Source organism: Bison bison, unplaced genomic scaffold (genome assembly GCF_000754665.1).
Source record: "Bison bison bison isolate TAMUID 2011002044 unplaced genomic scaffold, Bison_UMD1.0 scf7180017864489, whole genome shotgun sequence".
NCBI lineage: Eukaryota > Metazoa > Chordata > Mammalia > Artiodactyla > Bovidae > Bison > Bison bison.
Genome location: NW_011495048.1, coordinates 2,183,473 through 2,200,337, shown reverse-complemented (window position 1 = coordinate 2,200,337; position 16,865 = coordinate 2,183,473). Strand labels below are relative to the sequence as shown.

Here is a 16,865-nt window from a genome sequence, read left to right as displayed (position 1 = left end):
GTACTCCTTTTCCCATTTGGAACCAGTCTGTTGTTCCATGTCCAGTTCTAACTGTTGCTTCCTGAGCTGCATACAGGTTTCTCAAGAGGCAGGTCAGGTGGTCTGGTATTCCCATCTCTTTCAGAATTTTCCACAGTTTGTTGTGATCCACACAGTCAAAGGCTTTGGTATAGTCAATAAAGTAGAAATAGATGTTTTTCTGGAACTCTCTTGCCTTTTCTATGATCCAGCGGATGTTGGCAATTTGATCTCTGGGTCCTCTGCCTTTTATAAAACCAGCTTGAACATCTGGAAGTTCATGGTTCACGTATTGCTGAAGCCTGGCTTGGAGAGTTTTGAGTATTACTTTACTAGTGTGTGAGATGAGTGCAACTGTGTGGTAGTTTGAGCATTCTTTGGCATTGCCTTTCTTTGGGATTGGAATGAAAACTGACCTTTTCCAGTCCTGTGGCCATTGCTGAGTTTTCCAAATTTGCTGGCATATTGAGTGTAGCACTTTCACAGCATCATCTTTCAGGATTTGAAGTAGCTCCACTGGAATTCCATCACCTCCACTAGCTTTGTTCGTAGTAGAAACTCAGCTTATGATAACATGAAACTGGACTTACATACAGTATACCACACTAACTTGGGCAGGTTTCATAAAGTTGCTCTGTTGCAGACCATCCATCACCTTTCATGGAGTAATGATTTCCTCCCCCTGCTGAAGGTAAGTGGCACAAAGATCATTAAATTGGGTCTATCTCCTACTGGACAGGTGGACACCAGGCTCCATTTGAATGTTGGAATGCCCAGAGCCTGCCACCTTCCCTAAGAGAAACAAGGAATCATGAAAGAAAGACTGCCTAATCCACTGCCTTTCACTTTGTTTACACCAGTGATGCCACGCTTTGCTGAACAAGTGGAGGTTGCCATTGAAGCCCTGAGTGCCAACGTCCCTCAGCCATTTGAGGAGAACGAGTTCATCGATGCCTCTCGCCTGGTGTATGACGGCGTTCGGGACATCAGAAAGGCTGTGCTGATGATCAGGGTATGTGAGGTCTCTGTAGCTTGGAGCTGATTGGAGTGTCCAGTAGGGTCCCCAAAGAATTTACTCTTTGTAATTTTTTCTTGATTATTTAGTTTAACGTAGTAAGCTGTTTAGCTCCTCATTTGGTCAGACAAGGGGGACTTTTTACTTATAAAGGGATTAGTGATCCCAACAAGTCTAGATCAGCACTGAATGCCCTGAAGGGTGATGTCCTGCCTGCTTCTTCCACACATTATTACCTTAATTTGATACCCACTTAGGGGTGCCCTTGCCATTCCCCTTTGCTAACACCATTTCCCATTATAATCAGAAAGCCATGTGGTGGAAGAAAATGAAGATCACCCAGCTTAGTAGTGTTAGTGATCATGATAATGATAATAATAATGATAATGCAATAAAGTGATAGATAGCTACATTCTTCTTGTAACAGATCATTAGGCTAAATAATCTTTCAGCAAACCTCTCCTATCACCTTTCCTACTATCTTCCCATCCCTCAATCTTCTGATCTGTGTAGCTGTGAGTCTTCCAAACCATTGCCTAAATGATTAGACACACACGAGAAAGCATAATATAACAGATTTCAAAACTCAGTTAAGAGTTACTTATAACTTGCTTTGTTTGTCCACAGTGTGCCTTTGTCTATCTCTGTGAAGACAATAGCTTACCTTATTCTATTTAACAGCTGTGTAATATTCCATCATAAGTTGAGAACTTTTTCTCCTTGCCTTATTGACAGTTAAGTATAGCAGGTTTCAAATGCTTTTCTTAGCCATAGAACTCTTTTATAAAATAAACTTAGGTTGATGACACGGATATGTTTGTGGCTCTTAGGACTGAGGCAGAGATGATGAGTCTGCAGTGCTCATCTTGCTATCCTATGGAAATATATATAAGCCACATGTACAATTTCAATTTTTAGTAGTTATGTTGATAAGGAAAAAAAAAACAGATGAAATTAGTTTTAAGAACATATTTTATTTACTTCAATCAATATCCAAAGGTAGCATTTCAACACGTGGCACCAGCTTCATTTAAAATTCTCAGTAGCTCCGTGTATCTGCGGCCACCATTTTGGATGAGGCAGCCTTAGACTACATCTCCATCCTCAACCTTCATTGTTGTCTCTGGGGCTGTTCAATGAACTATAAGTTAATCGCTGAGTGCATCTTGAAAAACTTTCTCTCGGGGTGACCACTGAGCATCTAAACCAACATCCCCTCAAACACAGCAAAACAGTAACAATCTATTTTAAATCAACTTATTTTCTGTATGCAGTCTTTCAGTACTTCAAGAAGTATCTGTGATTTATTGGTCTCTCTGGACAATACACACTTAGTTCTTTAAAGAGTTCATGTATGGCATTAATTCTCCTCCAAATTTGGGTATCTTCGAAATCATGAAGTCATTAAACCTATATATATCCTTTTTGACTGTGGTACCCAGGACACAGCATGATGCTTCCAAGGTGATCTGAGCAGGCAGAGTAGAGCATCACCAGAAAAAGTCTCTCTTCCATCTTTATGGACATTAATGATTCTCCTGAAACATTCAGCTAGCTTCTTTGCTGGGGAGCAACCATAGCATATTCTTATCTTCTCATCTTTAAGCAACTTGATTTTCCATGTTAAATAATTCCATGATTAATTCAAAGTGTTCAGAGAATCATATAAGTTGTATCAGACAGTACTAAATGTATATAACAATGTGGAATTCAGTTTTGGACAAGATGGTCAGACGTATTTCCTGTTCTTCCAACTTTCCTATTTTAGATCTGTCAAACTCTTACTACCTTTCAAGACCTGGCTCAAATCTTCTTTCCCTAAATTTTCTCCCTCAAAAATACTGATTCTTTTCTTTAACTACCTGTAAATCTTTCTGCTGTGATCATAATCTTTACACTATATATATTTTTTTGAGGTCTATTACTTTTTTTAGGGGCTTCCCTGGTGGCTCAGTGGTAAAGAATCCACCTGCACTGGCAGGAGACATGGGTTTGATCCCTGGGTTGGGAAGACCTCTTGGAGAAGGAAATGGCAACCTACTCCAGTGTTTTTGTCTGGGAGATCCCATGGACAGAGAAGCCTGTTGAGCTGCAGTCCATGGGGTCACAAAAGAGTTGGACACGACTTAGCCACTGAAGAAGGAAAACGGCAACCCAGTCCAGTATTTTGCCCGGGAGAGCCCATGGACAGAGGGGTCTGGTGGGCTACAGTCCATGGTGTCACAAGAGTTGGACACAAATTAACCACCAAATGACAGCAGCAACCTTCTTTAGGCTGAACTTTTGGAAAGCAGAAGCTGTATTTTTTTTCCCTTCATAGTGATGCATTATTTGGCACAGTGCTTAATACTATGTGTGATGGACTTCCCTGGTGGTCCAGTGGCTAAGACTCTAGGCTCCCAATGCAGAAGACCCCGAGTTTAACCCCTGGTTAGAGAACTAGATTCCCCATGCTGCAATTAAGACCCAGCACAGCCAATAAATAAATAAATAAAAGTAAATATAAAAAAAAATAAAATGTATGTTAGGGAGCAAAAGAAACAGATACCTCTGGAGATAGGAAGGTGACAGAGGGAAAAGTATGAGAATTAGAGGACAAAGGAAAAATAGGCTTTTAAACCTGTATTTTTCCCATTATATACTAACTTGTGAAATAATAGACCATGAGAATTATGTTTTCAAAGCATTGGGCACTAAATTCCACTGTAATTCTCAAGACATATTCCCTTTTTTGCCATTTTTCTGCTTTGTTAGCCTTCACATTTTTGTGACAACTATTCATCTGGGAGGCTGAGCAAGTTTATAGCCATCATTCACTTATTCATTCATGAGCTGTAAAAAAACATAATTTAGGTAAAAATGCCATATCTTTGTTACATAAAGTGTCATTCCTCTATCTTGACATTTCAAGTGATTTGATCGGATGGATTTCACATCACTTAAAACAGGAAGGGAGAAATGTATGGTATGTACAAATTGTTATTTTAAAAGTCTTTCTCCTTTCAGCACCAAAATGGCTTCATTTCATACTTAAATTCTTGGTTTGCTTTCTATGTATGATAGTTAAGTCTGCTTTAAAATATCATTGCACTGAGTCGAGCGAAAGACAGTAAGACAAGTGGAGCTCTTTTCCAGCTAAACTGGCCATGCCTTCTTCTCTCTCAAAGTGTTGGTTATGCTTTGGAAAAATAAGAATTATTTTCCAAAAAATAAATGCAGAAAGGACCTTGAAAGGTCAGATTCCCTATCACCTTGCCTTTCAGCAATCAATACATATTTAATGGTGATGTTAGTATGTAGGTGCTCCAGGCCAGCTCAAGGCAACCCTCTGAAGCAAACAAAGCTTGTCCTTCCGGTATTTCAACCTCACCTTTAAGGCTCTTACTTTCCTTTGGGAGCAGAACAACTCTGGTTCTCTTTCATACATCTTTTTTTGTTTGCTTCTTGCTAAGGCTTGTCCTTGGTGATCTATTAGCTACATAGGAATTTTCTGATTACCTTAACAGAGTAGTTTAAAAAATGAATAGGCAAATATGGCTCACCAGAATTTATTTGATTTTTGTTATTTGTGGTAGTTGCCTTCAGTGAATTCTGAATTAAGGAATACGGAATCATTGCTCCTAGGAGAAATTCAAGGTTGGGTTTCTGTGAGCCTCTGGTCACATCTTCATCAACTGATCAATATATTAGCTTGTTTAATGTGTGTTTTTGTTTAAACACATTTTATTTAATGCATATTGTTGATACATATACATTGAACTCACAGCCAAAAGAATGAAAAAGAAAGAAAGACAGTGTAGTCACTCAGTCGTGTCCAACTCTTTGCAACCCCTGTTTCTCCTCTGTCCATGGGATTCTCCAGATAAGAATACTAGAGTGGGTTGCTGTGCCCTTCTCCAGGGAATATTCTTGACCCAAGGTTTGAACCCAGGTATCCTGCATTATAGGCAGATTTTTACCATCTGGGCCACCAGGGATAGCCAGTCACACTATTACTCATGCCTGAAAGAAGCTTATCTAATGCATTTTCTCTGAAAGGTGCAACATAACCTTCTTGCATTTTGGTATTCTAAACAACACCTCAGCACTACAGTTGGAAGCCATTTTAAGCAGAGAAATAACACAAAGGACAAAAATGAAAAATGTGGCACTAAACAGACTGCAAAAAGGATACTTGTTTATAGTATAAGAGTTGAAATAAGAAAGCAGAAAAAATGCTGTTTGACCTCAGCTGGAAATTTGCGTGTTGGGTGGCTCAAAAGTTTTTGCCATATTGTGTACACACGTGTTATGACCAACCTAGATAGCATATTGAAAAGCAGAGACATTACTTTGCCAACAAAGGTCCGTCTAGTCAAGGCTTTGGTTTTTCCATCGGTCATGTATGGATGTGAGAGTTGGACTGTGAAGAAAGCTGAGCACCGAAGAATTGATGCTTTTGAACTGTGGTGTTGGAGAAGACTCTTGAGAGTCCCTTGGACTACAAGGAGATCCAACCAGTCCATTCTGAAGGAGATCAGCCCTGGGATTTCTTTGGAAGGAATGATGCTGAAGCTGAAACTCCAGTACTTTGGCCACCTCATGCGAAGAGTTGACTCATTGGAAAAGACTCTGATGCTGGGAGGGATTAGGGGCAGGAGGAGAAGGGGACGACAGAGGATGAGATGGCTGGATGGCATCACTGACTCGATGGACATGAGTCTGAGTGAACTCCGGGAGTTGGTGATGGACAGAGAGGCCTGGCGTTCTGTGATTCATGGGATCGCAAAGAGTCGGACACGACTGAGTGGCTGAACTGAACTGAACTGAACTGTACACACACGTCTGTGAATTACTACAAAAATATTAATTTAGAGATTTCAGAGAAACTTTGATGAGTAGGCAAATTCTCAAGTAAAGAATCCTCAAATAAAGAGGACCAAGGGTATATTTAATACACAAGGAGTTAAACATTTAATGTTGGAAAGTAAAGTAGGTAGATAGCACAAAAGGTGATAATATCTTGGTGTCAGAATAACTGTTTTCAAAAAAAAATAGTTACCTGTCATAGAATGACCATGAAAAAATCTATAATGATATCTCTACATTGAACTTTTGTAATTTAAACCCATTAATTCTGTTGCATGTGAAACTTCTGAAAACAGAAAGGAGAAACAGTAGGACCTAAGACAGGATTCAGATAAGATTCTACCGCTTAACTTCACATCTCCCAAAATGGTCATGAAGATGCCCTGGAGCATTGCAAGATATTTTAAAATGTCAAGGGAAACCCATACATATCTCTAAGATACCATGAGAAATATTAGCTGAAGGTAGTTCACAGTTTAAACATTAGGTTGGTGTATTCCTTTTGATCATATATTGATCACACCATGTATTTGTGGTGCAGTGTTTCTGGTTGTTACTGTGATAAAAATCAAGCTCAGTGGACGTGCAATAGTATTCCAAGGTTTGAGAACTAATACAATATGCAACAGGCACTAAATTGTTAGGGCCAGTCAAGAATTTATATTCCTTTGGTGGGAGACAGGGAATAAACAACTAGATATATTAGTTAATATGCCATAGAGAAAACCAACAAACTATTGAGAGGATAAAGCATAGGATGGGGGTGGGTTTTATGAAGGGTGATCCAGTATGTTAGTTGTTCAGTCATGTCCGACTCTTTGCAACCCCATGTACTATAGCTTGCCATACTTCTCTGTTCATGGAATTCTCCAGGTAAGAATACTGGCTGGAGTGGGTGGCCATTCCCTTCTCCAGGAGATCTTTCTGACCTAGTGATCAAACACTGGTTTCCTGCATTGCAGACAGATTCTTTACCATCTGAGCTACCACAGAAGTGCACTGGGCAACATTTGGGAAGAGATTTAGGGAAGGAGGAGGTTAACAAGCCATAAAAGTTCTCAGGGAAATGTGTTCCAGGCAGAGAATGACACATGTGGCCTAAGAACCATATTGAATGATTGATGGAAGCCATTGAAGTTTTCTGAGCTGGAGAATACCATGATCGGAGTTAGATCTTCAATGGAGTATCCTGGTTATATTGGAGAAAATACAAAGTATGGGGTAAGAGCAGAAAAAAGGAGCTAAGCTAGGTGGCCTCCAGGGTAAAAATGGTTAGAGATTCCAGAGGCTGATCAGTCCTGATGAGGGAGATTTTGTTCTATATTGGGTCAGGAAATTTTTAATTCAACTTTCTAGTTTTCAGGCCATTGCAATGATTAGAGATCTGTTGAGAAATCCTTCTTCATGCATCACTCAAAGTCTCCTGTTGTGGTTGCCAACTTACGATCTCATCTTTCTGCTCCCAGTGAAACTAATTTGCATCTGAGCCAATCCTTTAAATAGTCCTTACTACATTTTTGGGGCTTTGCAGGTGCCACAGTGGTAAAGAATCCACCTGCCAATCCAGGAGATGCAAGATATGCAGATTTGATCCTTGGGTGGGAAGATCCCCTGGAGGAAGGCATAGCAACCACTCCAGTATTCTTGCATGGAGAATCCCATGGACAGAGGATCCTGGTGGGGCTACAGTCCATACAGAGTCAGACATGACTGAGCACATATGTGTGCACACACATACACACAAGTCACATTTTTCACATGTCCTGGTGAAATAACTGTAAATTTTTCAAACTTTTCTCATTTTGCTTCTTTACTGAAGCTGTTGTAGAGAAGATTGAGAATTTGATTGGGAAGCTGAGGCAGGTAGATTGATCCTACTCTGCAGATAGTAAGTGGTGTGATTATGGACAAGTCACACGATATTCTTGAACCTCTGTATAAGGGACACGTTAAGCTGATAGACTCTTAGAAGGGAGACATTTTATAGGCCAGACACGTTGCTAGTAGCATCATGGAACCAAGACTAGACCAAAGTGATTCTCTCGAGTCATTAAAAAAAATCCTCCCCTGGGAGACATAAGGGTGGAACTGAGGGTTGACCTTAGGTCGCCAGTCTCTAGTCCAACGAACTGCATATTTTTTCTATTCCTTATACCCTAGGATATCATCTAATGATACAAACCTCCTGGCCCATTTTTAGACCCTCCCTGCTTTTCCATGTCTCCTTTAATTTGTGGGGATCCTTGACCAGCCAAAAAATAACACCGTTTTAAAAATGACAGCATGAATAGGAGACATATTTACATGCACTCAGAAAACTTCACATGCACACAACTATTTATATAGGTGGTTTGAATGGGTTTGCTACATGGATTAGGCACAAGAAAATATTCAAATCTTATCTATTTGCCTGATGGTACTTGTAAAGGTTAAAAGCTATGGAACCCTTGACTGGTCAGGTGTGGTGCTTGGAAAATTTACCTAACTACTCTGAACCTGTTTATGCCTCTATTAAATTGGGATTAAGTTCATTTCATAAGGTCATTGTAAGAATTAAATCCTTTAGTTGAATGGCTGACCCATGTTGTTCAGTTGCTAAGTTGTATCCAACTCTTTTGTGACCCTATGGACTGTAGCCTATCAGATTCCTCTGTCTATTATTTCCAAAAATTTCCAGGCAAGAATTATTTCCAGGCAAGAATACTGGAATGGGTTGCCATTTCCTTCTCTAGGGAATCTTCCCAATGCAGGGGTTGACATGTGTCTCCTGCATTGGCAGGTATATTCTTTACCACAGAGCCAGCTGGAAAGCCCACCTGACCCATAGTGGGTAGTAAAAAATGATCCCTGTAATTATGGTGATTATAGTTGTTGGTATTAGGTGTATGTGTTATTATTAATCATAATAATGATCACTGTCACTTATTACTTTATTTGTATTGTTTACCAAGCTTTTTTGTATGTATTTGATGCTAGAATTCTGAGAAGCAGGCAGGACAGGTAGCAGTTACTATGTATTTTTTAAAATTTTATTTTATTTTTAAACTTTATAATATTGTATTAGTTTTGCCAAATATCGAAATGAATCCGCCACAGGTATACCTGTGTTCCCCATCCTGAACCCTCCTCCCTCCTCCCTCCCCATACCCTCCCTCTGGGTCGTACCAGTGCACCAGCCCCAAGCATCCAGTATCGTGCATCGAACCTGGACTGGCGACTCGTTTCATACATGATATTATACATGTTTCAATGCCATTCTCCCAAATCTCCCCACCCTCTCCCTCTCCAACAGAGTCCATAAGACTGATCTATACATCAGTGTCTCTTTTGCTGTCTCATATACAGGGTTATTGTTACCATCTTTCTAAATTCCATATATATGTGTTAATATACTGTATTGGTGTTTTTCCTTCTGGCTTACTTCACTCTGTATAACAGGTTCCAGTTTCATCCATCTCATTAGAACTGATTCAAATGTATTCTTTTTAATGGCTGAGTAATACTCCATTGTGTATATGTACCACTGCTTTCTTATCCATTCATCTGCTGATGGGCATCTAGGTTGCTTCCATGTCCTGGCTATTATAAACAGTGCTGCGATGAACATTGGGGTACACGTGTCTCTTTCCCTTCTGGTTTCCTCAGTGTGTATGCCCAGCAGTGGGATTGCTGGATCATAAGGCAGTTGTATTTCCAGTTTTTTAAGGAATCTCCACACTGTTCTCCATAGTGGCTGTACTAGTTTGCATTCCCACCAACAGTGTAAGAGAGTTCCCTTTTCTCCACACCCTCTCCAGCATTTATTGCTTGTAGACTTATGGATCGCAGCCATTCTGACTGGCGTGAAATGGTACCTTATCGTGGTTTTGATTCAAAAGGAGAGAGAAGAAATACAGTTACTATCTATTTTATGAGTGAGGAGACAGAAAAGCAGGAAAACTATAAATGGCTTGTGAAAAACACATATCAGTGGCAGAGTAGGCCCCAAAAGTTCAGGCCCCCTGGGTGTACAGTATTGTTTTTTTTTTCATTTTGAAACTTTATTTTAGTTCCTGAGCCATAACCACTTGAATACGAGCTCCTCATTATGAGCCTTATGCTGCCAGGTTGTGCTTGCCATTGACTCATCTACTGAATACACAGATCACTGAAATGTTTGGACACAGTACTATAGGCACTGTCATTTTCTCCTTTTTTCTGTTGAGTGAAGTTTTCCATTTTATTTTTCACTCTCCTTTTCAAAATCTAATGATGAGAAGTGTGTGCAATCTTGTCAGCTCATCTGTCAGCAGAATTTACCAACTTGCTGTAATTGTTCCTCGGCACACTCCAGAGAAGTGAGAAATGAACAGAGATGCTTGTCTCTGTCCACAATGAAAATTTCAGCAGTTATGTGAACTGGTTTGCCCACTCCACACCTGCTTGAGTTAATAAAGACTGGGAACAAAACCTCTTTCTTTTAATATTCCTAGGGAAAAAATTGAACATCTGTAGATGAGTGAGTGAATATTAATAAAGTTGGTGGTAAGAGAGAAGGAAAACAAGAGGGATATGCCACAGCCTGGAAAATTATTAGGCAGAATGTGATATTGGCACCAAAGACCCAATTTTATGCCTGTCTGACCAATCTCAAGACTTCATCAATAACCACACCTGATTAATTACACTGAGATAGCCAAAGAAACCAGCAAAATTAAAATGTGCCCTTTTAGATGGGCAGTGGGCACCTGCATTGTCAGTACTGCTTGTGATCTGCTCCTTCCTTCTGAAAGACACAGCCCTGAGAGATGGTATTACTGTGTGCCAAGTTGTGGGTGCCTGTCAGCTTTCAGACTAAAGATAATTATGCAGAGAATCTCACATGAAGGCATTGTCTTTCCTCCCTGTACCATCCTTGCCACCTTCTGAGTTTATCCTCTTAAAATTAACAGAGCACAGGATTTTTGAGTACATGTGTCAAACTGCGTGCTTTAGAAGACTCTGAACAAGGTGTATCTTCTCACGCCTCAGTTTCCTTATGTGTAAATGGAGAAAATAGTGTGTATGTCATAGTAATATCAAGAAAAGTGTATGAGTTAGTGTATTTAAAGCACTTAGAAAACAATGATAGGCAAATGAAAGGTACTTGAAGCATGTTTTCCATTATTAGTGTGTAAACACAGAGGCCGCAGCTCCCAGTTAGCCACACAATAATAAAGGTAAACAGCAGATCCACTTACACCATCCTGTACCCAGAAAACTGTTCTGTTTTTCACTTTTAATAGAGTATTCAGTAAATGACATGAGATAGTCAATACTTAATTATAAAGAAAGGCTTTGTCTTACACAATTTTGCCCAACTAATAGGCTATTTTAAGTGTTCTGAGCACTTTTAAGGTAGCTTAGGAAATTGCCAACATCTGTTGGATCATAGAAAAAGCAAAAGAATTCCAAAAAAATATCTACTTCTGCTTCATTGATTACACTAAAGTCTTTGACTGTGTGGATCACAACAAACTGCGGGAAATTCTTCAAGAGATGGGAATACCAAACCATTTCACCCACCTCCTGAGAAACCTGTATGCAGGTCAAGAAGAAACAGTTAGAACTGGACTTGGGACAACAGAGTGGTTCCAAATTGGGAAAGGAGTACGTCAAGGCTGTATATTGTCACTTTGCCTATTTAACTTATATGCAGAGTACATCATGCGAAATGCCAGGCTGGATGAAGCACAAGCCGGAATCAAGATTGCCAGGGGAAATATCAATAACCTCAGATATGCAGATGACACCTCCCTTAGGGCAGAAAGCGAAGAAGAACTAAAGAGCCTCTTGATGAAAGTGAAAGGGGAGAGTGAAAAAGTTGGCTTAAAACTCAACATTCAGAAAACTAGGATCATGGCATCTGGTCCCATCATTTCATGGCAAATAGACGGGGAGACAATGGAAACAGAGATAGACTTTCTTTTCTTGGGCTCCAAAATCACTGCACATGGTGACTGCAGCCATGGAATTAAAAGATAGTTGCTCCTTGGAAGAAAAGCTATGACCAACCTAGATAGCATATTAAAAAGCAGAGATATTCCTTTGCCAAAAAAAGTCCATCTAGTTAAAGCTATGATTTTTCCAGCAGTCATGTATGGATGTGAGAGTTGGACCATGAAGAAAGCTGAGCACCAAAGGATTGATGCTTTTGAACTGTGGTGCTGGAGAAGACTCTTGAGAGTCCTTTGGCCAGCAAGAAGATCCAACCTATCAATATTAAAGGAAATCAGTCCTTAATATTCACTGGAAGGACTAATGCTGAAGCTGAAGCTCTAATACTTTGGCCACCTGATAGGAAGAACTGACTCATTGGAAAGATCCCGATTCTGGGAATGATTGAAGGTGGGAGGAGAATGGGATGACAGAGGATGAGATGGTTGGATGGCATCACCAAGTTGATGGACATGAGTCTGAGCAAGCTCCAGAAGTTGGTGATGGACCGGGAATTCTGGCTTACTGCAGTCCATGGGGTCGCAAAGAGTCGGACATGAGTGAGCAACTGAAATGAACTGAACTGAGGCTAAGCTATGGCTTCCCAGGTAGTGCTCTTGATAAATAATCCACCTGCCAATTCAGGAGATGCCACTGACACCGGTTCAATCCCTGGGTCTGGAAGATGTCCTAGAGATGGAAATGGCAACCCACTCCTGTATTCTTGCCTGGGAAATCCCATGGACATAGACTGTGTCCCATGGGGATCACAAAGAGTTAGCCATGACTGAACACACATGTGCACACAGACTAAGCTATATATTCAGTAGGTTAGTGCATTGAATGAATTTTTGACTTAAGATATTTTTAACTTACAGAGGGTTTGTTGGAATTTAATCGCATTATAAGTTGAAGGAGATCTGTATGCTGATTTTTCTCTTTTCCTCTGTATTTTTAGACCCCAGAAGAATTAGAGGATGATTCAGACTTTGAGCAGGAAGATTACGATGTACGTAGCCGGACAAGTGTTCAGACTGAGGATGACCAGCTCATTGCAGGACAGAGTGCACGGGTGAGTGGACATTCATGACTTTGATTTGGAGCACAGTGGTTGTGTTCACCAAACTGGTTTGAAGGAATTTCTGATTTCTAGGTACCTGAAACCCCAGAGATTCATGGCTCAGAAATCCAGGCTGTCATCTGGGGTTGTTTCATTTCTAGCAGTTCACATTTTACACAGTGAAATCACCACCACTGATTCTAATTCCTTCTTACTTCCTTCTGTTTCCATCACTGAAATCATAGCAGCCATATCACAGCAAAACTTGTGTGTATTGTGAATTTGGTGGGGGTTAGAGGTCATGATTAGATGGTTCAGTGACCAGGGTATAAGGGAATGCTCAGATCTTACCTTTTCCCAGACTTCATAGTTCTTCTTAAAGTTTCCAAGCTTGTTAACCACATAGGTGACAACCACAAAGGGAGAATGAGAGTACTACTTTGTTACCAGTGGGGTTGTTATTGCTCCACACTCTGGCCTAGGGTATCTGAGAAACAAGACCACATATTTTGCAGTTGGTTCAGGGACATCAGAGTTGAGAAAGAAGTTTTTCCCTTGAGACCTACCTAGGCCCAAGGCAGCAGCCTCAGATCCATGTGATTGAAAAAGAAATTACAGAGACATACAAGAAATATAACAGTTAAAGACTGTGGAACAAGAACCATAAAAAGATCATCACTGTGGCTGACATTTGAACTCTCTTGAACACTCTGTGAGACAGTCCACCAATAAAAATGTTCCAAAGAATATTCTGGAATCTGACCAGTCTTATTAGCTGGAGCTTCTTGAGGATAAGCTGCCAGTAATCAAGTCAGGGAGCAGCAGATAAAATTCCTGGGGATTGCAAAAGAGGGTGAGATTCTCTTCCCTTTAAAGGTGCAGCTTCCATAGGGCTAAAATAATGTAATTATAGTATAACTGAGATATCCTAATGGATATTCTAATTCTCTTTTGTAAAGTTTTACTTATTAAAAGATAATGAATAGGAAGAATGAGATAGAGATGGCAATTTAGAATAAGGATCTAGAAACTCTAGAAAGTTCAAACTGGCATAAGAATTCTGAAAAAGAGTAGAAAATAGCCAATCAAAGGTTAAAATAAAGATAATTCAGAGAAGACTAAGCTTTATGTTGAGTCAAGAAGGTCCCATTTCTCCTGATAGTCTCATCCAACAATTAAATGATCTAGAAGATAGAAATGGACATTGTTGGGGGAAGTGTGAGAGTAAAAGTTAGAACATTGGAGATGCACTGGATTTGATTTCAGACAGACTTAGTTCTGAATTGTAATGAGTAGGGTGAAGACTATGCTCTGGTACATGCTGCTTACTTTCTCTGAGCTTTATTTTTTTTTATAATCTATAAGTAAATAATAGGCTTGTTTGATAAGATTCCTTTGAAGTTTTGATCACTTAACATTTATAAAATAATGGGCATAATATCTGACACGCATTGAGTGCTCAATAAGGGATGACTGAAAATTGTCATCTTTTGGAAGAGAAATCTCTTATCACGGGCTGGTGAGAGCAGAAGGGTGCACAGAAGAGTGTGAAGCTCCCTACTTTAAAAGATTCCTTGTAGACTTTAGTTACTCCCCTTAAAATATTGAAAATAGGGAAGTTGATTAAGCTGAGAGTCTTTTGAGCCTGTACTGGTGTAACACTACACTAATTCATCAGTCAGATCAATTCATCTTCAAAATGAAGTAAAACAAGCATTTTTATGTCAGTGACAAAGGGCAAGTTTGAGTAATTCACCTAAACATTAATCAGGTCAAAGTCAATTTGATTGACTAACTGCAACCTAGTATTGGTACAGCCTCACTTTTTACAAGGAAAAATGCAGTCTCATTATACTTCCATTTCATGCATCTTACATTCAAGGTCAAGTCAGTTACAGTGAGTGGAAACAAAAGTCAGATGACATCTATCTTCATCATCCATTATTTCTTCACCCAGTAGGTGAGAAGACAATGGTCTTTTTTGAAAGTTTTGTCAGCATGAATGATGAACATGGGCCAGGATAGTAAGAACAAACTACCCCTGTAATTCAGCATTTGCTGATTTGTCTTTGCGAACCATCATGAGGTTTGTATGAGTAACTTGCAGCAGACAGCATTAGTTATTGAGTCAGCCTATTTAAGCCTATAATTATATGATGACAAATCAGAGACATAGAATTACGGCCATAAGTTGGAAATAAGAGGGTGCATTGAATTGCTGAGATGACAGATGGTCGAACTTTTGACCAGAGAAGTGTGTTAACTTGTTCAAAAGTGTGGAGGAGGCAAAAGTTGTCTCTGACAGAGGCAGTTGCTCTTTCCAGCAGCCAGCTCTCCTCTGGTTACTTTGTGTTCTCATTCAGGGAAATTCTCTGAAAATGGCAAATTAAGTCCAAGAGGAGGTTAAGGTGGGAAAAAATACTTTAGTACCATTTCAACATTGCTCTCAAATTCTGAAATTAGAGTGAAGCTTTGTTCCCTTTATGTGTTGCCGTCTGCTGCTTGTCTACAATGCTTTATGAGAGAGAAACATACACACAGGGGGGGGGGGGGGTGGGATTTGAATGGAGAACAATCATACCTTGCTCTGATGAAATATAGAAATTATCAGGACCTTTGATCCTAAACATGATATCTTATAAACTTCTTTCTTCAAAAGCTGACATAGTTAAAATTAATCAACAACTCTTTGGCATTTAACCTTCATGATAAAACATATTATTTGGAGTCACACAAACCTTATTTTAAAAATGGATTAGGGCAAGCTGTACGGCTTTGGGGTAACTTTCGTAACCTCTCTATGCCTCATCTCCTTGTGTGTGCACTCTCTCTCCCTCTCTCTCACTATATATATACATGTATCATCCTACTTCTTAATATCATTAGGAGAAAGCATGATGAAAAGTATCCCAAGAGTTATCCAAGAGTTATTACATAATGTTAAGTTTATGAAGAAGATGATGATGCTTGTAGCATAACATAGTCATTCATTAGAAGGCTGGCAAATAATTTAACCTGAAAGAGCTGGATAATTTAGACCATCCTGAAAGTTTTCACTTGAATTAATGAGACAAGAACCTTAATTTTCCAATTCACTTCACAGCCTGAGACAGGTAAAAGTCACCCACTCCTTAATTACTTATGTTTATTATCTTGCTTTAAAACCAAGTGAACAGAAATGGGCACATTAAGTTTTAACCTTTTAAATCATTATTTATAAACATGCATATACTTAAACTTTTCATGGTAGACTATTGCTGTGTGTTTAAGATACTAACACTTTTCAGTTCAGATGTCCAAAGACTTTAAAAGTCATTTTTCATTTTGGGATTGGGAAAATAATTCTTTTGAGACTAGAAAAAAGCTCCTTGAGATTTAAATTGACGAAAAAATTCCGGACTGAGTGGTTGCTGGCTTTTGTCAGTGATACACATTTTTATTTAATAAAGTTTGGGCTTTACTGGTGGCTCAGATGATAGAGTCTGGATTCAATCAAAGACCCAGGTTTCCCCTGGGTTGGGAAGATCCTCTGGAGAAGGAAATGGTAACCCACTCCTATATACTTGTCTGGAGAATTCCACAGACAGAGGAGACTGGCGGGCTACAGTCCATGGGGTCGCAAAAAGTCAGACATGACTGAGTGACTAACACTTTCACTTTCTTCACTTAATAAAGTTTAGAACAATCACACACAAGAAAATGGCTGGATGTTCAGAAGAAAGACTAGGAGCCTAAGGCACGGGGGTAAGAAACGTTGTGAATTCAAATGTCTGAGGCCACCGAATTGGGGTCCCAGATCAACAATCTGGACAGCTGTGCTTGGCTACACAGAAAGCAGAGGAAAATCTCAGACCACCCCAGGCGACCACATGACACAAACAGAAAAACGGATTTGTTCTCTTTCCCCCACATCATCAAAACCATTTTTCTTATGTTTCCTTAGTTTGAGGGAATGAACAGTTGCACATT

The 16,865-nt window shown here is 39.6% G+C and overlaps 1 protein-coding gene across 3 annotated transcripts in view; it reads left to right on the top strand.

The window, feature by feature from the left end:
• The window catches only part of CTNNA2 (catenin (cadherin-associated protein), alpha 2), a 1,195,405-nt gene that overhangs the window by 1,113,484 nt on the left and 65,056 nt on the right, over positions 1 to 16,865 (top strand). For all 3 annotated transcript variants that reach the window (XM_010863262.1, XM_010863261.1, XM_010863260.1), the window contains exons 12-13: positions 879 to 1,030; positions 12,795 to 12,908. In XM_010863262.1, the coding sequence (XP_010861564.1) occupies positions 879 to 1,030; positions 12,795 to 12,908 (266 nt within the window). The remainder of the gene's footprint in view (positions 1 to 878; positions 1,031 to 12,794; positions 12,909 to 16,865) is intronic.